The sequence below is a fragment of the Manis pentadactyla genome, chromosome 6 (assembly GCF_030020395.1).
Source record: "Manis pentadactyla isolate mManPen7 chromosome 6, mManPen7.hap1, whole genome shotgun sequence".
Lineage (NCBI taxonomy): Eukaryota > Metazoa > Chordata > Mammalia > Pholidota > Manidae > Manis > Manis pentadactyla.
Genome location: NC_080024.1, coordinates 57,204,509 through 57,231,697, shown reverse-complemented (window position 1 = coordinate 57,231,697; position 27,189 = coordinate 57,204,509). Strand labels below are relative to the sequence as shown.

Below are 27,189 nucleotides of genomic sequence, written 5' to 3'. Positions count from 1 at the left end.
CAGGCCCTTCTTCCTTTGGCCTCTCACAGTTCCAAGTTCAGAGCATTATTCTTTGCCAGGGTTAACTATTATTTGGTAATTCAAAAATATAACTGTCTACCAAGCCAATGTTACACAGTTTACCTGGCTCTGTCTACTTACCATTATAAAATAAAAGTCTTTTTGGATCCCAATACTTAATTCAAACCCAAGTACTTATTACACATCCCAAATATTTCTACTAACCTTAATGGATTCCATAGAGACTTCAGGAGCCAATAAATATTTATAGTCTACACTACTGGTAAATGAAGTGCTTTCATATTAAAATAAATAAATAAATAACTCCAGTAGCCTTGACCACGTATATGCAGAACATTAATGATGGGAGATGCATTGATCATACAGACCTACCAACACCAAGGCCTCACTACTGCACACTTACTCAACACTGCACATTTCTTTTTTTGTGTCAGGAATTCCAGTTTAACCACAAAATATATATTTCATATATAGAAAAATTTTTAGCAGTGTTCAGGCAGGCAAAGGTAGTCATAAACTATATCTTTTCTTTACCTTTCTATTCATTTTATTTCACACCTTTCTTGATATCTAAAGTGAAATAATTACTTTATAGTAGAAGACTACATTTTAATAACTACTATTGCGGCACTACTAAAATGTGCTTTAAAAAAGTGCTAAAAGAAGTGCTAAATTAAAAGAAAATGACAATAGTAAATGCTGGTGAGAATATAGAGAAACCAAAGCTGTCAACACAGCTAGTAAGAATGTGAAATGGTATAGCCACTCTGGAAAACCATCTGGCACTTTCTTATAGAAATACACATGGAACTACTGTTAAGACTCAACGATTGTACTTATCCCAGAAAATTGAAAACTTCTATCTACAGAAAAGTCTATGTATGAATATTCACAGCACTTTATCTGTAATAGCCAAAATCTGGAAACAACTAAAATGTGCCTCAGGAGGTGAATGGTTAACCTATGAAACATTCATACCATGGAATGCTACTCAGCAACGAAAAGTAATGAACTATTGATATACACATAGCAGTTTGGCTGGATCTGAAGGGCATTATGCTGAGTGAAAAAGAGCCAATTTCCAAAAGTCAAAGCTGCATGTTTCCATTTATATAACATTCTTGAATGCTATGATTACAGTAATGGAAAACAGATGTGTGGTTATAAGGGGTTAGGACTGTGCTGAGGTGGGGGATGCATATAAATATACAGTTGTTACAGAGGGAGATCTTTATGGTAAAGGAATCCTCTGTGTTGATTGCAGAGGTGGTTACACTAATCTACACATGTAACAATATGACATACATACACATATGCACATACAATGTGCCAATATCAAATTCCTAATTTCAATATTATACTGAAATTGTGCATGTTGTAACCACGGGAGGAAACTGGGTGAAGGGTACATGGGTCTTTTCTGAACTAATTTTGTAACTTCTGTGAATTTAAAATTATTTCTAAAAATTAAAAATATATTAAAAAGATAAAATCTTGTAAATATGTTAAACTGGATGGAACTCAATGACAATAAGCACAGCGTAGGACTATCCTGAGCATATGAGTCTGTATTGTTGCCCCATATTTATTTTTATGTTACTTGTATATTATCTCTCTTCCTCTAATAGATTCTAAGTTTCAGGAGGGCAGGGACTTCTCTGTTTTGTCCACTGTTGAATCCCAAGAGCTTAGACTAATGCTTGCGTATATAATATATCCAGTCAAAAGCTGTTGAAAGAGACAAGGCAGTAAGTAGATCCATCATCACTTCAGCATGTATACACAGTAATTTATGGTAACAGGTAAAATGATACACAGAGGCTCAGATCCTGATCATGAGAATTACAATAATCATACAAAACACCTTTTTATCTCCTATATTCCCATATGAGCTTGTGTTCCATATGCCCAAGTAATTGCAGGCAGTTGCTCTAACCACTGCTTTTGTAAGTTTTAAGTAAATAAAAGTGCCTGGTTAGCTTTGAAGTATATAGTGACAATGTAATAAACAAAAATTGTTTTTAATATATAAAATTCTTTTTATTTAAAGAATAATATTGACTATAAAATTGGGACAATATTACTCAAATAAATCAGTATATAACTCTCAGTGTATTTCACAGTGATGGGAAAATCATTTAAATAAATAAGACATGAGAAAATAGATTTGTGCTCATTAGCATTACTTTCTTGTTATTACTATTACTTAGAATCCAAAGAGTTCCATAGAAAGTGTCTCTGTGTTTCAATGCAAGTGTGTATTTTGTTCTCCCTTTCAATGATATAAGGAGTTTTCGAGCTAAAATCCAATTTTGCTAATTTTGGACTTGAGCTGTGTATCTCAATTATGTGACAACCGTCATGGGGGCTGCAGTATTCCTCCGGGCCAATTCACACCGCTCTCAGCTGAGGATCTAAGGATCCCAACAGCAGAATCCTCCATGCTGGCACTGCATTAAACTGAGGTCCCACTCCCACATGGGAGACCAAGTTATCCCTATTGCTGCTGGTGAGGCGACACACTTTTCCTGGAACCAACTGTGCATGTCTAGATAGGATGAGTCTAGAGTGCTCAGCATGTGCCAGCAGGCCTCAGGATACAGCACAGGGGAAAGATCATGACAAGCTAGATTTTAATCAGAGTGTCAGTTACTAGCTCTGAGCAAGTCATCAAATCCCTTGGAGACTGTTTCCTCACCTATAAAGAGGAGTCCAAACCACACTGGTTCTTATGGAGATAACGAGACAATGTATGAAAACAGTCTCTAAAGTAAATGTCTGCCACATAATTGTTGTCCTAACCTAGTTGTTGTATTAGTATGTTATGGAAATAGTTCAGCAGTACAGCCCAGTTACATGGAATGCTTGTTGTATTTCTACAGGCTGCAAGGTTTCCTGATAGCAGCTACAGTTAGTCACAAATATTGATGGAATAAATAAGCAAATATGAGATGTAGATAGAGGGGTATGAGGAAAACTCTCATATTCATGATAAAGCCTTTTTCACAGGTTGGCTAACACCAATAACTATCAACAGAGAATATTTATTGTAACTTAAGCTTTTTATTTATGTAAAAATATTCATATATTAACCCCCTATTCTCCTACACTTTTAAAAAGCTTCCAGTTCAGGCGTCAGCCAAGGACCAGAAAGCTTTCAGGGCCAAGGGAAGTAGAGCATGAGGATGGTGGGTCCCATCGGCAAATGCTGCAGGATGGAAATGTGCTTGCTCCAACTATTTATATGCGAATGAAGAACAATTTATTGATAATTTGAGGGATGATTCTCTAATGGTGGAATTTCTGACATTCAAAATTGCCTTGGGGGGAAGGGCATGGGTATATGAGGGCAAGTGTCACGCAAAATCACATCACCAGGAGGCTCTGCCACTAACTGACTGTGTGATCATATGCAATCACTCTGAGTCTTGGTTTTTACATCTAGTAAATGAGCATAATAAGAGTCCTTTCGTCACAACATCGTTACAAGGACAAAATGAGATGATGCATGTAAAGTGCTTTTCAGAGTGCCTGGCCACTAGTCTGCCTTCCTAAAAGTTAGTAACTATTATCATCATAATTACTGATGGCAACCAAAATGGAAGATAAGAAATGCTTTGGAACAATAAGTACTTCCTTTTACAGGCATTTTATGTTGTCATTTCACTATCAACATAGGTTATACCCTCTGTAAACCACATTTACTTAATTTTTAGTTTATACATACCGTGTGGAAGCAAAATGGCTCTCTGGCTTAAAATATTTTTCTAATGCAAGAGAAATGAACATGCCACTGCCTAATTCTGGTTATGAAACCCAAACTGTGCATGCCTGCTTGATGGTGTTACCCTGCCCTATTTGTATGGGTTGCCCCAAACCTAAACGGACAGACCTGGATTTCTGGTTGGCTTCCAGTTTAAAACAGAAGCTGCAGCTAATGGGCTGCTGAAAACTCTGAGGGCCACAGCTGTCTTGAGTGGAAATAGTCTCTGACTGAAAGCTAGACAACAGCCCTCATTTAAGTAAGAATTCTTATGACAACCTTTTAACTTTCAGGGGTTCCTGTGCTAAAATACAGTTAGTAAAATATCAGGTGTCTCTGTTGTTGCTAAGAAATGTCAGTAACATAAACAATGACAGAAAGAGAAAAAACATTAAGAAAACCAACTTGGAAAATTCTGACATTGTATTGAATTGGTCAATTTGGATGAAAAAAAAAATTTGTCTCTTTTCAAAACCAGAGCCATTTACTAAAATAGTATGAAATATGTTCATAGTGGAAATGTCAGAACAAACTTTACCTTTCAGTTACAACTTAGTCCCTTTATAATTAAATGTAAATAGAATAAGATATTTTTTTCTCAATTTACTGCAAAACAATTGTTATTCAAAAAAGATTTCTTTTGAACAAACTCATAAAAGATGGTATTTTAAACAGATTTTTAAATCCACCCAAAAAGCCCTACAACATTAATTTTCGTAAATGTATTTTCTTAAATTTTCCTTCTTGGATATTTGCATATAAATAACTTTCATGTTTGCTCTATGAAATGAAGTAAATAATATAATTAGAAATAATCTACAGAAGCATGAATTAGATTATTAATGGTGGTTTCTGTTTGAGAGAGTGGTCTGTGTTCTTGGATTTGTTAGATTCACTAGCTTTCCCTCAGAGTCTGTGGTCTTTTATGTGACTGAAAAACAGTCCTGGAGGTTTATCGAGAAAGTCATTGTGTATTTTACTGGAGAACGTGAATTCTACCATACTTTTTTGAATGAACTACCATGTTTTTTGAATAAAAAACAAGAACAACAACAAAGAGAATGACACATTCCCTAAGACTTGGTGAAAGCTATAACACTAGGGAGCTTTTGTACCAAACAGGAGACTACATACAAGTATTAATCTAACATTTGTTCCAGATTAAGCTAAAGTAGAGGAAAGAGACAGCTAATTCTGACTTGAACAGTTAGCTCTCTTACCTTCCCCAGAAACGTTTCTTCCCACACTGCTTACTCCCACAGCCCTATATTTCAAGGTTGACCTTAAATTCCACCTTCTCCATGAAACCACTCCAATTTAATTAATTTCTCTTTTCCCTTGAACTTGCCTACATGCTTTCACTATCAACATCTTTCATCTGGGGACTTAATTACCCAGTACCTTTGATGTTGTGATTTCACTGTTTCTTGATTGCTTCACGGGTGCACCAGGGTCATTTTTCCCTATGCTGTTATACATTATAAATTCCTGGGGCCAAAGATGCCTCTTAGATTTCTTTTGTATCTCCCCATCCTTCAACTCTAGGCACAAGGCCAGGAACACAGTACACAGGGAATCTAGCTGGTAGAGCAGAACCAACCTGACGCTCCTGTGACTTAGTTCCTGAAAATCCTGCAAGATCCACAGCCATAGCGTGGGTAAGAAATTACTCAGTGGTCCTTTTCAGTCAGCTGAGAAGTGACTCGTACCATCCTGTAACTGTCCTGAATGAGTGGAATTTTATAATACAATTAATTACGGAAGGTCACACAGCATGCTGAGTACAGGTAGGACACAGAGGCACACCGCTGGAGTCAGAGTCCCAGCTCCACCGTTTCCTGGCTGTGTGGCAAATGACTTGTGTGTGAATTAGCAACTTCATTTGTAAAGTGGGGATTAAAAATACTAATACTTAACAATCACTCAACACTCACTATGTGTGAAACCCAGTTCTAATAGGTAGGCACTATTTCTCTCCCCATTTTACAGGTGAAGAAACTGAGACAGACAGAGGGTCAGTAACTTTCCCAGAGTTATACAACTAAGCAGCAACGCTGGGATTCTTATCCAGGCAGGCAGAACATACCTGCTCAAGGTGCACTGCCTCTCAAAATTTACATCATATGGTTATATGAAGGGTTAAACAAATTAATATATTTAAAACATTTAAATATATTCAAACCTGATATGAAACACTAAATTTTAAAAAGTGGTTGGCACAAAGCAAGCACTCGATAAAAGTCCACTGCATTATGTTTATTTGTGTCATGATTTAGGCTCCAAGTCTTACAACTAATTTAGACAAAAATTATCCATATATCCAGATAATAATTTAATATGTGCCAAACACAATCTCTGCCCAGAGGGAAGCTTGCATTCTTATGAAAACTGTACATTTGCATGTATATATATACATATATATACTTTTTATATACACTATATATATATGTAAAAAACGAAGTAAACCAATGGTAAAAGCAACACTATGATGCCAAAGAGCCTGAAAGAGCTACAGATGACAAATTTGGATTGCCCTTGCCCTCTCCACAGTCTTATCTCACAGGGGTCTATGTGGCTCCTGTTAACAAGTACCCAAGATGGTTCTGGTGTAAATACTCATAAACGGCTTTTAAGCACATTATATAGGCTGCATGTGAACATGTACTACAGTAGGGTGTGAGCCTTTCCTTATCTAATGAGGTGCTGGAGAAGCCCAGGGAAACACATGGAGAAAGAAGAGCCTAGGGCGGGGCTGGAGCTCAGGGGAGCTCCTCCCAGAGGAGGACCCAGCCTGCCAAAGCCTGGAGATCAAGAATTCACTTGGCAACTGTCCTCTGGCTCAGTTAAAAGAAAAGTAATGACTCAAATCAGAAAGAACTAATATTATTAATATTTTATCAGTTTCACCATGTTCTCCTAGAAGCCCAAATGTTCTGTACATTAATAATTGAGTCTTAAAATCCTCAGAACTGTTGTGAGCAGGAAGAGCGAGGTATGTGAACACCATTTAAAATATCGCTATTTCATTTCTTTACTCAGCCTTTTTTTTTTTATGTTTCTTTTGTTACTCTACAAGATGAAGGGTTCCTGCAGTTGTGTAATGGATGCATGTATTCCTTCCTTCCTTTCTTCTTGTTCATTCATTCTACAAATATTTATTGAATATATAACTCCAAACACGGTGCTGGGACTTAGGGATAGGATGTTCACAGTATAAATGAAGAGGACAAAAATGAAACACATTAGAGTTCTCCATGAAACAGGTACCATAGTAGAGATAGATAGGCTACAAGTTACAGAAAGGACTCGGAGCAGGGTGTGGTCAGTAGCATAAATGGAGGGCAATCCAGAAAGGTTTCAGAGAGTAATCAGTCAAATCTAATGGCAGCTTCCTCAAACCCTCTGCTGCTTCCAATGCTATTCAGTACTTTAATCCTGAAATTTCCTTTTAGCCAAACTTCTGTGAAGTGACTCTGAGTATTTCTGCCTATAACTTTCCATGGCCTCTTTTTCAGGTACACTGATGGTGCCTCTGTTCAAATCCTTTAACGCACTTGTTCAACAGTAGTTGTTTCTTCTGGTCCAGGCCAGACCATTTTCCTCACTGTACATCAGAATTACTGGAAAAACTTGAAAAAACATGTAGGTGTCCAGACTTCCCTTGATTTTTCAGGTTTGGGACCTGGGTATATGAGTCCTGTGTTTTCTTTTTAAGCTCCCAGGTGATTTTGGTGCCAGCTAGGTTGACAACCACCTACTTGGGCCTTCCTTCCTCTAACTGTTCCTTGTGGAGATTGTTTATTTCCATTTAATTCTCTCTCATTGGTTTCCTGAACTGCATATATATATGTTCTGGGTCTGGAAACGGTCATCAGAATGATAACAACTAGAACAGAAAGTCACCATTCCAGACATGTCCATCCAGGATACACTTAGGTCAATCCTACCAGGACCATCTGGAATCTCAAAGAAGCCTCACACTCCTCTTGTCCTTAGTCACTGTGTAAGACCATCTAGTCATCTGTCCTCTTTATAATCTTCCTCTTACTACTCTCCATCCCTCCAACTTCACAACTGTATATCATGGAAGTTCAGAATCACACTAATTCTCACACTCTACTATTTTAAGTGAAGGCTGCCCATTTCTCCTGACCCGGGCCTCTCCTGTCATAGAAAAGCTTCTTGTCAGCATCACCCTCTTGCTTCAGATTTATTGGAGGAATGACCTACTCTTACTCTCTCTGATTTTCCTCTTCACATTTGTTTATTAAACACCTGCAACTTAGGTTCCAGCTTCACTGTTCCCCTGAAATTACTCTAGAAAATGATATCATTGACTTCCAATCTGTCAAATATAAAGAACATACCAATTCAAAATGGCATGCCTTTGGCAATTATGTAATACTATCAGTGAGACATCTATTTTTCTTATCCTACAAGCTTCAAGGTTTGGGGTTATCATTGACTTTTCCCTTACTCTTTATGTAAAATAGGTGATAGTATTCTATAATATCATCTTTATAATTTATTAATTCATCAAAAATATATTTCAATTATACATACCATGCTAACTGCTATAACAAACACTTTAAAATTAGATTCTCTTTACTCTCACAGCACTCTAAGTTCTAGTAATCTATCCAGCATACTGCTATAAAGGTAACCTTTATCAAACTGTATTTTCATCAAATCTTTCCCCTGCTTTAAGAACCCCTATAGCTATATACTGGGTTCCTAAGTTAATGACAAAAGTTCTTTTAAGTATTGGAAAATCCTATTTGCAAGTTCAGTTAGTTTGTAAACTTCATCTATTACAAGGAATCTCTCATGATGAATAATGAATTGGTTAGGATGAGAATTTCAGGATTGAAAGTGTTTGGTATTCCTCTATTTACTTAATCTTTTTTGCAAGCCAGTTGTCTCAGGTAACATAGAAAGCTTTTTTGTCTAGGAAGACAAAGAAAATCTATCTAAAATGTATGCATTCTTAGTCTTCCTAATCTTGATTAATTATTCAACATTTTTCCCAGGTAGGTGGCCTTTCCAGTTCTGAAAGCAAGTTTTACCAAACATTTAAATCTTTACCTCACTGATAAGTGACATTATACAGACCATGATTATATCTTCAAGCACAAAACATTAACTAACAATAAAAACTGATGGACCATTCAAGTTATTAGAGATCAGGGATATCCCTGATGAACATCAGAGCAAAAGTCCCCAACAGAATATTAGCTAACTGAATTTAAAAGTACATTAAAAGGATCACACACCATGATCAAGTGGGATTTATTCTAGGGATGTAAGGCTAGTTCAACATCTGCAAATCAATCAATGTGGTACACTGCATTAACAAAAAGAAGGATAAAAATAATATGATTGTCTCAATAAAGACAGAGAAGACATTTGACAAAATTCAACATCCATTCATGATAAAAACGCTTAGAGAAACAGGTACAAATTGAATGTACCTCAACTTAGTAAGGCCATATACAACACAGCTAACATCATACTCAATGGCAAAAAGCTGAAAGCTTTTCCTCTAAGATCAGGAGCAAGATAAGGATGCTCCCTCTTGCACTTTTATTCAACATAGTATTGGAAGTCTTTGCCCTAGCAATCAGGCAAGAACAGAAATAAAAGTCATCCAAATGGGAAAGAAAAAAGTAAAACTGTCACTATTTGCAGATGACAGGATAGTATATATAGAAAGATTAAAGACTCCAACATGAAGCTGTTAGAACTAGTAAATAAATTTAGTAATTTTGCATGATACAAAATCAGTACTCAAAAATCTGTTGTGTTTTTATACAATAATTATGAACTAGCAGAAAGAGAAATTAAGAAAACAATCCCATTTAAAACTGCATCAAAAAGAATAAAATGCCTAGGAATAAATCTAACCAACAAGGCAAAAAAACCTTATATTGAAAACTACAAAACATTAAGGAAAGAAATTAAAAGTGAAACAAATAAATGGAAAGGTATTCTATGTTGATGGATTGGAAGACTTAAAAGTGCTAAAACTGTCCACATTACCCAAAGCAATCTACAAGTTCAATACCTTATCAAAATTCAAATGGCATTTTTCACTGAAATAGAACAAACAATTCTAAATTTGTATGAAACCACAAAAGGCCCTGAATATCCAAAGCAATCTTGAGAAAGAGGAACAAAGCTGGAGCATCACACTCTCTGATATCAAACTCTATTAAAAGCTATAGTAATTAAAACAGTACGGCATTGGCATAAAAATAGACACACAGATCAATGGAACAATAGAGAGCCCAAAATATATGGCAAATTAATTTACAACAAACAAGCCAGGAATATAAAATGGCAAAAAGACAGTCTCTTCAATAGTGTTGGGAAAACTGGACAGCAGTCTGCTAAAGAATGAAACTGGACCACTATCTGACACTATGCACAGAATAACTCAAAATACATTAAATACTTAAATGTAAAACTTAAAACAATAAAACTCATAGAAGAAAACATGGGTCTTGGTAATGATTCTTTTGACACTAAAAGTAAAAGCAATAAAAGCAAAACTATATCAAACTAAAAAGCTTCTGAAAAGCAAAGGAAACCATTAACACAATAAAAGGGCACTTACTGAATGGGAGAAATATCTCCAAATCATGTATCTGAGAAAGGGTTAATATTCAAAATATACAAAGAACACATACAACTCAATAGCAAAAATACAAACAATCCAATTAAAAAATGGGCAGAAGGTCTGAAAAGACATACAGATGGCCAACAGACACATAAAAAGATGCACCACATCACTAATCATCAGGGAAATGCAAATCAAAACCACAGTGACATATCACCTCACACCTGTTAGAATGGCTATTATCAAAAGACAAGAAATAACAAGAGTTGAGGAGGTTGTGGAGACAAGGGAACCCTTGCACATTATTGGTGGGAATGTAAATTGGTGCAGCCACTATGGAAAATAGAAAGAAGTTTCTTCAAAAAATTAAAATTAGAACTATTATGTGATCCAGCAATTCCATTTCAGGTATTCATCTAAAGAAAACAAACAAAAAACTACTTAAAAAATATATGAACTTTTTTGTGGTACTATTTATGATAGTCAAGGTATAGAAAAAACCTAAGTGTCCATCAGTGAATGAATAAAGAAATTATGAGATATATATAATATAGTGGAATATTATTCAGTCATAAAAAATAAATATTGCCATTTGTAACAACACAAATGGACCTCAAGGGCATTATACTAAGTGACAAAAGTTAGGCAGAAAAAGACAAATACCATATGATTTTTCTTGTATGTGAAACCTAAGGAAAAAAACCAAAAAACAAAATAAAAGACAACCAAGCTCATAGATATAGAGAACAGATTGATGGTTGCCAGAGTAGGGGGATGGGAGGTATGAGAAATGGGTAAAGGGAGCCAAAGATAAATAAATAAGGGGTCAGACATGATAAGGGGTCAAGAGCATGTACCTAACTGTGCGGAGTGAGAATGGAAGAATGTAGCCTCATGAAGGAAGTACAAGTTTCAGCAAAGAGTTCAGCTCTTGTGAGTATATGAATTAGGTTACAGACTCCTAGAATATAGGAAAAAATAAAATGACATTATGAAAAAAAAGAAAACGTTATTAAAGATCACATATTTTCAGTGATATTTGCATCCCCTTCTGTTTTACTCAGAACTTAGGCCCTCATCTACAACCATAAAGAAAAAGTAGTCATATGTGAAATATTTATAGATGTATTAAGCAAAACAAGGAAAAATTCTTGTTAGTCCAAGTTCTACAAATATGCTAATGAAATTTGTATTACACATTCATCACTCAAGCAACAAAATATGCAATCTTTAATGACCTATTAACCAACATTAAGCAAAATTAACCAAGGCATATTAGCAGAATTCTTTCAATTATTTTTAGACTCTGAATTGCATTTCACCTCACATATTATTATCACTATTAAGCAATAAAGTCATAGGAAGTCCACTGAACAATATTTGAGCAATGGATGAACAAATAACAAATTAATTACATATAAAATTATTAATGGAACATGCAATAATGTTTCCAGAACTCACAATGAGACAATTCACCATTAATTTGTGCCTTTTACTGTCAGCTTTTCAAACAGGATTAATACAAGTTTTCTTTTCTTTGTTTCAAAATACTTATATAATTCATGTGTTTGAAAGAGATTACTTTTTCAAGTAAAATCAAGGTGGAAGATGTTTATTCCATCTTTATTGGAACTGGAGCTAGTATTCCATTTAAGACAATTAATTTTTAAAGACAAAAATTCTAATCTCATTCCAATCAATGAACTTCAAATATGTGGTACATACTTGAACTTTAAATAGGAGGGAGATAGAAGAAACAGGACAATTTGGAAGACAAGACTAATCCTAGAATCAGATGTTTACCTTATTCTTCTGAAGACTAATAGCTAGAGGAACTTAACATAAAAATAATTTAGCCATGCCATTTGAAAAACTCTTGAATTTTACACATTTATACATTGCACTATATCTAAGGTGAAGTCTATAATTAGAAAATATGAATTCTTGGTTAAGTACAATACATCTATGTTTTTTCTAGAGCAGAAGGATCTGTTGCCATCTGGATAAAAAGCAAGAGGGATATTTTATCCTAACATTAAATGTAACTCAACAGTATTAGAAATTGGGAATGGGGGTGAGTAAATCCTATGCTACCAGTTTACCTCTGCCACACCTCATTTATATGTCTTGAATTATCAGGGTTTTGACCTGCCAGTCCAAATCTCAGACCAAGACCCTTCTTGTCATAACTAGTAGAGACGATGGTTCTACTTTATACAAAAAAATTTCTGCTTGTAGGTTTAAAGACTACTTCCTAAATAATACCTTGGAGGCAGCAAGTATGAATTTAAAACAAACAAAAGTAGTAAAACCAACTATACACGAAATCACTCAGAGATACACAAAAAAGTGCAGATTATGACATCCAATACCTAAAATGTAGAGGAGGAAGAAAAAGACAAAAAAACTTTTAGATCACATTTAAAATAGAGCAATCATCAACTTAATATAGATTGTTATATAGTTAGGAAGCTATCCATGAGCCTTATGGTAACCACAAACATAAAGCCTATATTAGATAAACAATTAAAAAAAGGAAATCCAATCAAAACACTAAAGAAAACCATCAAATAACAAGAACAGAGTATAAAAGAAGAAGAAAGGAACTAGAAAAACAACCAAAAAACAATTAATAAAATGGCAAAAAGTACATACCTATCAATAATTACCTTAAATGTAAATGGACTGAATGCACCAATCAAAATACATGGAGATAAAGAATGGATAAAGAAAAAGATCCATCTATATGCTGCCTAGAAGAATTCACTTCAGACCCAAGGACATAAACAAACTGAAAGTGAACGGATGGAAGAATATATTTCATGCAAAAAATAGGGAGAAAAAAGCAGGACTAGTACCTACATAAGACAAAATAGACTTAAAACAAAGAAAGTAATGAGACAAAGAAACACATTACATAATGATGAAGGGATCAGTCCAACGAAAAGGATATAACCATTATAAATATCTATGCACCCACCAACACAGAAGCACCTAAAAATGTAAAATAAATACTAACAGAATTAAAGGGAAAGTAGACTGGAACTCACTCATTTTAGGAGACTTTAACACACCACTCACATCAATAGACAGATCAACTGGACAGAAAATAAATAAGGAAAGAGAGGTGCTGAACAACACACTAGACTGGAGGAACTTAACAGATATCTACAGAACATTCCACCCAAAAGCAGCAGGATACACATTTTTCTCAAATGTACATGGAACATTCTCCAGAATAGATCATATAATAGGCCACAACAAGAGCCTCAATAAATTAAAAAAGATTGAAATTGTATCAAGCAACATCTCAGACCACAATAGTATGGAACTAGAAATAAATTACACATAAAAAAACACAGCCCACAAACACATGGAGGATAAATAAGATGTTTCTAAATGATTGATGGATCAATGGACAAATCAAAACAGAATCAAGCAATACATGGAGACAATGGAAACAAATGAAAATAAAAATACAACAGTCCAAAATTTGTGGGACCCCACAAAGGCCATTCTAAGAGAAAAGTACATAGCAATAGAGGGCTCCTGCATCAAGAAACAAGAACAATCCCAAATAAACAGTCTACACTCACAATTAAAGAAACTAGAAAAGAGAATAAATGAAATCCAAAGTTAGCAGAAAGAGGGACATAATAAAGAACAGAGCAGAAATAAGTAAAACACAGATGAATAAAACAGCAGAAAAAAAATCAATGAAACCAAGAGCTGGTTCTTTAAGAAAATAAACAAAACAGACAAGCCCCTAGACAGACTTATCAAGAAAAAAAAAAGAGAAGACACAAATTAACAAAATCAGAACTGAAAAAGAAATAGTCACAATAGATACTACAGAAATACAAAAAATTATTAGAAAATTCTATGAAAAATAACATGCCCAAAACTGGACAACCTAGAAGAAATGGACAAATTCTAGAAAAATACAAGCTTCCAAGACTGTCCCAAGAAGAAACAGAAAATTTGACTAGACTAATTACCAGTAATGAAATTGAATTGGTAATCAAAAAACTCCCAACAAACAAAAGTCCAGACTAGGTGGCTTCACAGTACTCTCTGAAACTATAAAAGCTGTACTCTGGAAACTGTAAGACACTTATGAGAGAAATTAAAGAAAACCAATAAATGGAAATCTATACCATGCTCATGGATAGGAAGGATTAATATTGTCAAAATGGCCATGCTGCCCAAAGCAATTTATAGATTCAAAGCAATCCCTATCAAAATGCCAACAGCATTCTTCAATGAACTAGAACAAATAGTTCTAAAATTCATATGAAACACCTCAAATAGCCAAAGAAATACTGAGAAACAAGAACAAAGCTGGGGGTATTACATTCCCTGATTTCAAGCTATACTACAAAGCTACTGTAATCAAAACAGTGTGGTACCGGTACATGAGAAGAACCATACATTAATGAAACAGAATAGAGCCCAGATATAAATCTATGCATGTATGGTCAATCAATATATGGTAAAGGAGCCATGAATATACAATGGAGAAAAAACAGTCTCTTCAATAACTGATGGGAAAACTGGACAGCAATATGCAAGAGAATGAAACTTGATTACTGTCTAATTCCATATACAAATGTAAACTCAAAATGGATCATAGACCTAAAAGTAAGACATGAAACCATAAAACTCTCAGAAGAAAACACAGGCAAAAATCTCTTGAACATAAGTATGAGCAATTTTTCCTAGACACATCTCCTAGGTCAAAGGAAACAAAATAAAAAAATGAATAAGTGGAACTACATTAAACTAAAAAGCTTCTCTACAGCAAAGGACACCATCAGCAGAACAAAAAAAGACAGCCTACATTATTGGAGAATATATTCATTAATGATTCATCTGTTAAGGGGTTAACATCCAAAATATATAAAGAACTCATATGCCTCAACACCAAAAAAACCAAATAACCTGATTATAAAATGGACAGAGGATCTGAACAGAAATTTTTCCAAAGAAATACAGACACATGGAAGATGCTCCACATCACTAATCATTAGGGAAATCAAAACCACAATGCAACATCACCTAGCACCAGTTAGAATGGCCACTATTCAAAAGGCAAGAAATAACAAGTATTGGCGAGGATGTGAAGAAAAGGGAATGTCCATTGGCAGCCACTGTGGAAAGCCCTAAAGAGGTCCTTCAGAAAGCTAAAAATAGAAATACCATTTGACCCAGAAATTCCACTTCTAGGAATTTATCCAAAGAAAACAAAATCCCTAATTTGAAAAGATATATGCAACTCTATGTTTATTGGCTCATTATTTACAATAGCCAAGTTATGGAAGCAACCAAAGTGTCCATCAGTAGATTAATGAATAAAGAAGAGGTGGTACATATACACAATGGAATATTATTCAGCCATAAGAAGAAAACAAATCCTACCATTTGCAACAACATGGATGGAGCTAGAGGGTATTATGTTCAGTGAAATAAGCCAGGTGGAGAAAGACAAATGCCATATGATTTCACTTATGTTAAAACAAAACAAAACAAAACAAAATGAATGAAATAGCAGTGGACTCACAGAAAATAATAGTAAAAATAGATTGGAGGCTACAGGCCTCTGATCTCAAAAATGCTAGTTGTGATCCTAACTTTTGACCCAGATCTCAAATGGGAATGTATTAGATGACAAGTAACACAAAGCCCAGCCACCAGTGGCTGAATGAAACACCTAAGAGTTTATCTACTTCACAAGAAGCCTGGGGTTTGGCATAATTTTCCACAGTATGAAAGCAACATAAATGATCAACTTATAGATTTATTTCCCTGTTGTTAGACATTGTTTTGGTTCCAATTCGATTATTATATTAAAAACATGTAAAAAGTTGACCAATATCACAGCAAAAGCATCTTCATATCTATAGCCTTACTAAATCCTTTCATTTCCAAGGAGAGATTCTCAAAAGTGAGGTTTCTGAGTCTCAGGATGTGAACATCTTATATTTAATACCTGCCAGTTACTAAAATGATGGTGTTGATCCAAATTCTCACCAAGGGTATAGCGGAATGCCCCTTTCCTCACATTCTTGCCATCATTGCATGTTGTCAATATTTTATATTTTAATAGTGAAGCAAATAATACCTTAATGTTTTATAATTACTTAGTTTAATCTCTCAGGCCATTATTGATGTTGGCATCCTTTCACATTGTTTATTGATGATTTACCTCTTTTCTGTAATTGTCTATTTTTTATTGATTTTGTTGGTTTATTTATTTATCAATATGAAGAATTATAACCTTTTGACTTTCATTTAAATTGCAAATATTTTTCTCCCAGTCCATTTTTTGTCCTTTAAATTGGTCTGTGATATCTGGAAAACTCATATTCATCCCCAGGACAACTCAAATATCACTTTCTCTGGTTTCCTGGCAGAATTAGTCATTCCTTCCATAATACACTCATAATATTTTGTTCATATACCTGTGTGCTGAATTATAACTAGAAACTTTTTCCTCCTAATCAAGAAAATATATCAAAATGCAAGTCAAACAGACTAACATGGAAACAGATATATTGCTGAAACTGATTTCAATTTTCCAAAAGTAAATCATTCACAAACTTCAGAATTTTCTTTTTACTTATCATTACTGCTACCACACCATCATTCATTTTAGAGAATCTTGGTTTCATTCTCAACTGTCTCCCCATAAAAACTCTTGTTTTTCTTTGCTCATCCTTTTTCACCTGTGAGTACCACCTTCGGAATCCCTGAAGGATGCCACCACTGGTGTTGTCCTCTCTTCCAATATCTGTTGCTGTTTGACAGGCCACTGCAGATTGTAGAGGCCTGAAAGGACAATTATTTAGTTTGCTCACAGTTCTGAATTTGGACAAGGCTCAGCGAGGAATTTCTGTCTCTGTACCACACAGGTCCGCTGGGAAGCTGAACCAGGCCTGGAGGTGGTTCCGATGGCTCACTCTCCTAAGTCGAAAGTTGACTGGCGGCTACCTGAGTACTTTGCCACATGTGCCTCTCTCTGTAGTGCTGCTTGATATCCTCAAAGGTTGGCTGGGTTCCAAGAATGACCATTTGAAACTACAGTAAGTAAAATCAGCCAGTCTTTTGAGAACGGGCCCTGAAATTGGCACAGCATTAGCTAGACTGTATTTTCGTCAATGCAGTCGCAGAATCTGCCCAGTTTTACGGGCAGGAGAATGGACACAGACCTCACTTTCTCAATAGGAGGAGTGCTAAAACACGTATGGCCAACTTAATATACCATAATCTTGCTGTGTAATGGGGTCCTTCTAAAGTTGTCAAACAAGTCGTTAGTATTTGCTGTAACCAAGGCACGTCCTATTTCCTACAGAAACGTGGAACATGCCTTTGTTGCCTGCTGACTCTATCGCTTGCTGTCCCAGGCACAAAATTATATGGTAAGTGACTCTTGTTTCCAACAGGCCCTTTGGCTTCTGCCAAGGAGTCCGACCTTGACTAATGAACCAAGACAGGGATGAGATAAAAGAGTTTCTTCTCCAAATTTTTTATTCTTCAGTCTTTGTGTCTACAAATTTTTCTCCTTAAAGAATTCCTTCCCCTGTAATATATCAGCTTACCTCAATACTTCATTAAGTATGGCTGTATCCTGAACTGCTGCTTAGCCTGTACTAACAACAAATTATTTGTAATATCTGCATTATTAATGTGCCTTAACTCCGCATTTGGAAAGCCTATGTCAGGGACTCTCTAGCCTCTCTTGAACCAACTTCTCCTATAAAAACAATATTTTATAAAATTGTCCATGTAACTTTCCAAATCTAAAAGAATGCTATTTGAATTTTATTTCACTCCACAACCCCATAGTATGCACTAGAACTGAACATCTGAAAGAAAGTTCCCACAGACTAGGAAAGGGCCACATAAAGCAGGGAAAATCATGAGGCAGTTTTGCTGTTTCATAATTGTAAGAATTCTATATTTGTTTTTTAATGGAAAAAGTTCTCTATTTTCAAAAACTTAAAAGAGAAATTAAACTGCCTACTAGGTTCCACTCCACCAGGAACACTGCACTGTTCCTATCACCTTATGTCAGTGACTTTCTTCAAAATGACCAGTGAGAACTATGACAGGTACTTTTACATGTTTAGAACACTGAGACACAGACCCTTTTGAACCACAGATCAATTAATCTGTGAACCACAGTTGGAATTTGTAAGGTGCCAATTAATCCCACCTCCTGCCCCTCAAGACTCCGAGTCAACTGCGAAGTAGACATTAAGGTCAAATATGGATCAAAATACCTGTTATTATGACCATTAAAGCTGGACCAGAGAATGGCACTGAATTTGCTTTCTATTTTTTCTGCCTAACATCTACTCATTGGTACCTGCCTGTGGAGAGAGTGGGGTCTGAGCCACAGACACATAGTGGGCTGCTGTGGTGGGTGGGGTGTGGCCTGCCTCTTCCAGGGGGGACTTCCAGCCAGGTCAGCCAGAAGCAGAGAGAGTAGAGAACCTGCAGCCTATGGGCAGTCAGGGTCTGCGGGGAGAGCCCTTGAACTGGCTTCCCCATGGCGGCCTTCTTCCCCTAGCCTCGGAAGCCTGTTAACACTGCCCCCTCACTCCTGTAGGGAAGAGAAAAGGAGGAGGAGAGAGGGATAAAAGCAGCTTCTCCATGATTTCTGAGAGAGTAGAATTTTCTAACTTGTGGGTCTATAGGAAAATGGGAAGAGATAATGTAAAATGTAAATTACAGACAGTAATGTATGTAAAATAGTGCTCTCTCCAATGTCCTGAAGGGTTCCATCACATTCATAACACACATTCTGTAAAATTTTCTTTAATATGTAAGCGTATATAATTTAAGTCATGTAGCTTTTCTTTTAAAATACTTTCTTAGAGCACACAGTCAAGAAAGTGAAAAGACAACCTTCACAATGGAAGAAAATAATCTACAAAGTCTCCATCCAATAAGGGATTAATATCCACAATATATACAAAACTCCTAAAACTCAACAACAAATAACCAAATTAAAAAATGGGCAAAAGACTTGAATAGACATTTCTCTAAAGAAGATATACAACTGTCCAGTAAACCTATGAAAATATGATTAATATCATTACTCATTAGAGAAATACAAACCAAAACCACCATGAGATACCACCTCACACCCAAATGGATAGCTATAATAACTAAAAACAGAAAATAACGAGTTTGGGCAAGGACATGGAAAAATTGGAAGACTGTACATTGTTGGTGGGAATGTAATATGATACAGCTGCTATGAAAAACATTTTAGTGTTTCCTAAAAAAGTTAAACAGACATGCCATATGACCAGCAATTCCATTCCTAGCTGTTTATCCAAAGAATTGAGAACAAGTACTCAAACAGATACTTAGATGCCAATGTTCATTAAAGCACTATTCACAGTAGTTAAAAAGTGGAAACAACCCAAGTATTCATTGTTGTATAAAGGAATAAATAAAATGTGGTATATCCATACAAAGGAATATTATTCATTCATAAAAATAAATGAAGTTCTGACACATACTACAACACGGACAAACTTTGAAAATACTGTATGCTAAGTGAAATAAGCCAGGCATGAAAGGATAAATATTATATGATCCCATTTACATGAAGCACCTAAAACAGACAAATTATCATAGAGGCAAAAAGTAGGTTAGAAGCTACCAGGAAAGGGAGAAATGGGAGTTGTTGCTTAATAGGCACAGAGTTTTTGTTTAGGGTGATAAAAAGTATGGAAAATACTGGTGATGACTGCACAACATTGTGAATATAATTAATGCCACTGAATGTTATGATTAAAAATGATTGAAATGGTAAATTTTATGTTATATATATATGCTTTGCCACAATAAAAAACTGTAAATAATGTAGTCTTAGTAAATACTCCAGTTTACAGCAGAAAACCACACTCTTCCTTATTTAAGGCATGTTTAATAAGACTGTCAGCTTTACTACTAATATATTTTGACTGTATCTCATGCATTCATTTCTGGTTAAGTAAACAAAAATAGGACAAAAGTAAATATTCATTCTGTCAGGAATTTAGTCAGAATCGGGGAACCAATAGGTTTATGAGACAGAGCAGAGGTGATTTTTTTTTTTTTTTAGTATTTTATACTCTAAAGGGTTATTCTTTACTGAATGCTAATATCACATATCTATAAACACAGAAGACAGTGGTTGGAGGTTTTCTTGTTTCTTATAGTTGTAAATCTTTTGGAAAAGAGCAATATAGCTAGTTGTAGGAGAGAAGCTGAGGAGAATGTTCTAAGCAACATCCCTAAGGGATTTCCAATTCCTCTTTCCTCCTTGAGCCTGAGGATATAATATCAATAGTGGTCACAGACAGATCTTCTTTACCTGGCTTAAATCTCCCTCTTTTCCAAATTCCTTCTTTCTCATTAGAAATAATTTAAGTATGGTTTGGGACTCTAGATGCCTTTGGAGAGTTAATGCTTTTTCCACATGATTTTCTTTCTCCACTGAAAACAGGGATATATTTTTTCTCTGGACAGTCCACTGGAATTAAGTGCCATACTGCTGAAAGGAAAATAAGGTCTCCAGGGTATAGACATTACCAACATCAGAAAAACTCATAAAAATTCTGTGTTTCCAGAATTTTCCCTTTAATCTAAATAACTAGGGATTGAGATAATTTTATCTCAATAGCATTTCTTTCAAATTAAACATCCAAGTTACTCTGATTTATTAATTATTAGCAGAACAATTATGCCACTTTTTCTTTTAAAAGAGTAGGCAACTAAGTTCCTACATCATTGCATTTTTTCCCCCAAAATTTCCTTTTTAGGTGTTCAAGGGTAACTGCTTTTATCATAATTTTTCAAATAAAGAACCTGAGACCAGAGAGGCTAACCCAAATTCAAGGAGATTCAGCACTGAATCCTATACACTCCCAAACCCCTAGCAGAGCATTTTTTAAATAATCAGAACAAACTGTGCATGGGGAAGTGATTGGATGAACATTAAATATTAAATATTATTGGCTATTGAACTATGAATGTCCTTATCACTCAAAAAGGTCTTATTAAAACTAATGTGGATCCAGCATTTTGTGCTACAGGTTAAATTGTGCCTACCGTGACAGGATAGTAACTAGTAAATTGGTTGTATTAGTGATCTATCCATTTGCAATATGGAATTCTCCTTGTCGTTATTTCAAAGTCTTTTGTCAGCAAATCTGGAACAGACTTCAAACTCCCTTTATTTCTTTTTTTAAGCAATATCACTGGCAGATGGTGCTACCATTTAAAATTTCTTGTGGGTTGGTGGCTGGATCAATAGTGATGGGTGGGGTCAGGGACGGTTTGGGAGACGGATATTAAGAGGTCATGGCTAGAGGACTATGTGAAGCTAAAACGGCCTTTTTACTTGAGACGTCATGTGCCTAGACCTACATACAGAGAGGGACAATGGTCCCATGATCCCATGGCACATGATGGTAAGATCCACAATAGAACTGAAGCTTTGGTCCATCCTTTCCCCTCATTTTACAGATAAGAAGCCTGAAATCCAGAAGGCAAGTCCACAGCCAGAACACGGCTTAAATAGACAGCAAGACTTTAGAATCCAGAACCCAAACACCTTCTGAGAATGGATCCTTTTAAATGGAAAACCTTTCTCTGGCTGAGCTAGGTATGCAAATTTGAGCAGAGTTGCTGAGAAGATATGAACTGCTCTGCCTAAGAAAGCATTTCCCCTGGAATTCTGGGGACCTGACAGCCTGGAAGGTAGAGAGGTAGGCTGAGAGAACCAGACTACCATGAGCTTTCTCTCACCCACAGTTCATCGGCAGACCTGCAGATGTTGGCTGGACACACACTGTTAGTGGGAACTAGGGAAGAGATGCACTTTAAAGCCCAGGTTAACTCCAACAGAAACAGTTGGCAGGTGCATATAAAGGAAATGGAGACACCACGAGAAAGTAAACCTCTGAGGATGGGCAGGAATTGGAAGAAAGTTTTGGGTTTCCATAAGTCATGGAATTGAGCTTTTTGTATAGCAGCAAGCCCAGGGCCCAGAGCAAGGACCTGTCTAAACAAGAGAATAAATTCTAGATTCTAATGGTCACCTGCTTCAGTACTAATTCTTTCTTCAGCTTCTCAGTCCAATATATCCAATTACTTTTACTACTGTGTAATCAGAAAATAACTGCCCGTATATGTCAGATGAAGATTAGACCTGCCTATAAACCTAGGCAGCTAGTATAAAATCCAGCCTAGATGTTTAAAGAAGCCAGTACTATTAAAGTACTAAAAACACACATCTTTGTCACTGAAGGTTGCTGAATCAGACCTCTTTGATCTTAGTGAAGACATTCATTCATTTACGTAGAAGGGTGATTACTCGCAGGGCTGGCTGCTTCACAGGGTTCCTTTCTCAGAAGGCACCACTAGGGGCTTAATGCTCTACCTGCACTGTCTTGAAATTCTTAATCATTTTATTTTTGAATTTGTGTTTTGTAAGTGAAGTCCAATGGGACAAACGTGGAAGCGCTGGCAGACTGGAGCCTCATCTCATGTGTGTCCTGCCTCCTGGAGGTTAGAATCTCTTTGCCATCCTGTCTGCTCCCCTCCCATGATCAGTGACCTCTGTTATCTGCTCCAGGGGCAGTCAGGGCACAGCTCAGGAAGATGGGGGTCAGACGCACACCCTGAGCACTGAGCCATGGCTGGGGCCCAGTGCCTGGTCTACACTTGCCCCACATATATCCCATGCCTGGAGGAGCTAGACTTTAAACAGCAGATAAAAAACAGCATGACAGGTCATGAAAACGCCTTTTCTTGCTTTTTGAACAGGGAGCCCCACATTTTTGTGTGCTGCACTCCACAAATTATGTATCTGGCCCTGACTTTATCTGACCTTAACTGGTGATCTCAAACCAATGTTATTTTTAGATTCTTAATTGAATAACCACAATGTATTTGGAAATAATCACTCCAATTTTACTAAAAGTACTATTTGATTTCAAGAACTCTTACTATTAAACACAAAATCAAATATTTTCAATAGTTCAATGGGGGCTGGGGCGGGAAATACTATATTATTCTTGCCAGCAGGTATCATCAACAATAGAAAGTTTGGATCTGTGGTTGTGACCTGACAGTATAATTAATGCATGAAATGGAAAAATGATGGAATTTTTTTTTTTGCTGAGGCAGCCAAGAAAGAAAACACTACAGTGAAAATATCACTCTATATTTTCTATCACATTAGGAAGTTTTTTAAAAATATTGCTGCTTCTCTGAAATGCAGGTGTTTGCTCATAGGTAACTAGTGTTTTTTCATTATCTATCTGTCAGTATAATAAAATGTCCATAAGCCAGTGACATCAGAGAAATCAAAAGGAAGTGTAACAAATAGCTTTTTGTTTCTTTTTAGTTTTGTGTCTGCTTCATATCTTAGTATCTTACCTTGAGCTTGGCCAAAAGAAGTTCATGATCATGAAGAAGTTTTTTGGTCTCATCTTGATTGCTGCCAATTTCTAGAAGATTGGGCTGTGATTCAGCCAGTTGAAGTTGCACCCATTTGCCACACTAAAAATAAAAATGAAATAAAACACACTTTTAGTTCCTCTTGTTTCTTCCCCTTGACCCTTCCTCTTTTTCTTTTCTTTTCTTTTTTTTAGTTTCCAGTTATACTATGAATACTTTATTCTTTCCACAGAGATGGGCCTTACTTAAATTGAAATACAGCAGGTCCAATATAAATCCATGCCTTGCCTTGCCTTTTTTGTTCTTCTGCTAAATTCTTTTCTCTTGGCATACTGGATTTAAATTTAAAACTCCCAAATGAAGAACAGGTGCAATAGATGACATATTATTGAATATTGCAAAATTAGAGAATAATTCACACAATTGTACATTCTCTCTCTCTCACAAAACCGAATTCCATAAAACTAGTGAATTTCCTCTCGAGCAAGGAGGATACAAACTTCACCAAAGGGGAACAGTTTTGTAAATGCAATTTAGGTATATTAGTGTCTTTATATTGGCCTTGCTTATTCAGCCTAAAAGAATAAACATGAGATGAAGCAACAGACTTTTATCTTATTTCAAAGTTAAAACATAACATTTTCCAACCTTTGTTGTTGATGTTCAATGAAGTCTGTAGGAAAATGTAAATAAAATCACATGTGTGTGACACCTGCCATTTGGGCACAGCCAAGTTGTTTTCTACACTCAGGACTCTTCCTTCCACCACTTCAAGATATAATTCATCACTGTGCTTCCTGAGGAATTGCTTTTCTAAGAATCTGATTAAGCTGATTAAGCAGGAGGAACCACTAAGAGGCACATGTACATGGATAAGTGAACTGCTGAAGAGAAATGAGAAAATCATGTGGCTATTCTGGATAATTAGTACCCTGAGACTATTTAGAAACAAGAAACCTGTACAGATCATACACAGACACTGCTATTCCTTTAAGATGGATTTTCCACTTTGAAGAGCTTGGAGTTTATTTTATACTGAATGGCAGCATTTAAGGGAGGGTGGTGGGGAAGAGAGATGGAGAAAACATTCTTACAAACACAGTTCAGTTTACATAATAGTTTCTAGTGTACTTTTAGAGGGTTTTTGTTCTATCAATTTATCTCTGATTTTCCTAAAACTTATTTCACATGCTTATTTCTCATGCTGTTCTAAGAAATGTTTCATATTTGAGGGAAATAAAAGTAACTTTTTTTTTACATGGTGAGTTTACCTCTTTTCCCTCACTGCTGAAACTTAGTACTATAAAGTATCATAAAAACACATACAAATGATCAGTTTTTGTTATGTCTCCTTCAGGGTTCTTTCCATGCCCACTGAATTCCTTTGAAAAAGTAAGGGAATCCTCAGAGGTCCTGTTTCTGTGGGGCCAAGTCTCAAGAACACTGGGCAACTGCTGTAGGAACACTTCGCATTCACTGCTCCTTACAGTTAATTGTTTTGCTAGATGTCAAGCGCAGCTGTCCTGTTACAAATGCTACCATTAACAGAAGATACTCAGCAATTAAGTGAAATTAAACAGGACTTGTCATCCACAGTTCTAACAAAAGGCCAGAAAGGTCACTTGATTAAGCTTGATGAGGTCCTGAAAGTAACTGGCTGGTGAGCACCAGCATTTTTGCCGGATTCCCTTCATTAAATATTAAGTCCCTGAAATGGCAAATTATCTAAATTCAAGCATAAAGTTTCAGGGTGTTTTGCAGGATGTTTTCATAGGGAATAAGATCATGGATGTCTTTTTCAACCTAAAGATGTGTGGTCATCTTTGCAAATACGCAAATTGCTTGACATAAAACATGCAACACCCTTAAGCCCCGAGTTCCTGTTGCTAACAGCAAATTTGACACATACCCTTTGTACCTTCCCTGGCAGGGTCTTCATTCCCCCAACAATGTGACAGTGATTTACTAGTGTCTTCCGCATGTCAAAGCCAGTGCTGGAGAGGGCACATGTCAGAGCCTCATATGCCGTGTTCCCTATGCCCCATCACACTCAAAACACTGCCACCCCCTATGTACTGGACCTTTCCTCCCTCCTCCATTGTATCCACTCTCAAAAATCATTAACATTTCACAGGTCCTCCTGACTATTCATGAACCGATAATCACAAATGCCTTGCCTTTAAAAAGAAACCGGTAATATATGGTAGAGTTTTTGTTCTGTTTTTATACATGTTTTTGGACTAACTGAAAGAGAAACTCTAATTAGAGTGGTTGAAAGAGTACAAGTCTCTCTTAGCTGCTGATTTTAAAAAGCAGTAAGATATACTTCCGTGTTTTTTTCTATATGCTATATACTGCCGATTGTGTGGAATGTTCTCTAGGATTATCAACAAACAGCAAGAAGCCCACAACCACACAGAAAAAAGAAAGTTGTTGGCTTACCTTAATGACAGCAATAACAATTTTGGAGTCCCCAGCCTGCACAGCTACTGAACTGACTGTTGTCGTAGAAAACTCCACACCAGGACTTCCTTGGCTAGACATGGTACTTTCGAACCAGAGTTTATACTTTGGGCAGCCTCTGTGCAGATATGTGTCTGCTGGTCATTTCAGAAGGCAGCCACTGGGGTTACTTGGATTCATTCAGGGAAAGAGCTCAGCTCGCACTGATTGCTCTGCCAAAAGAAAGCACAGGAGGTTAAAAATAGACAACCCCATTGAGCTTATCATGAGAGAGAGAGGAGAGAATCGCCACACCCCTAGTATGGTAACACTACCGCCTGTTATTTTTGCCATTATCTTAAATGCAGAGAGCAGCTTCTAGCTCTCTCCCTATTGGCTGATGTTTGATAGCAAATGGAAAAAAAAATTACATCCTGACAACCCAAATGAATTTTACCATTAAATCTATACAGTTATGGTGGACTTTGAAACCACCTAGTCATTGACTTGAATATCAATCTTTTCAAGATTTTTGAAGTCTCCCTCATGCAAAGAAAATCCCCCAAAATGTAATTTAAAAATAAGTTCTGCCATTTGTTTCAGGATTAAGCCACAAAATTGAAATTTTAGATTAATCTGATTTTCTAAAACTTACTACCTATTGTCTAAGTTTTACGGAATGGTCACGTTTTCACAGATCCTCAGATTTCTTATGGACATTAAAAAATATGTTAATGAGGATTTATCAAGTTATGTTCCATTTCAGGATTTCTTTATGCTACTGTACTCCTCTGAACATTTCAAACTCAGTTATTACAACTACTAGGAAGTAATACCCTTTGCTGTTACCTTTTAATTGCAGCAAGGAAAATTTTTTATT

General features: G+C 36.1%; 1 protein-coding gene across 1 annotated transcript in view; it reads right to left on the bottom strand.

The window, feature by feature from the left end:
• Positions 1-26,534, bottom strand: part of CCDC141 (coiled-coil domain containing 141) — a 172,410-nt gene extending 145,876 nt beyond the window's left edge. The window contains exons 1-2 of the mRNA XM_036879429.2: positions 26,310-26,534; positions 23,847-23,969 (exon numbers count right to left, since the gene is read on the bottom strand). Coding sequence (XP_036735324.2) covers positions 23,847-23,969; positions 26,310-26,411 — 225 coding nt within the window. The 5' untranslated portion in view covers positions 26,412-26,534. The remainder of the gene's footprint in view (positions 1-23,846; positions 23,970-26,309) is intronic.
• Between the last annotated feature and the right edge of the window lie 655 nt (positions 26,535-27,189).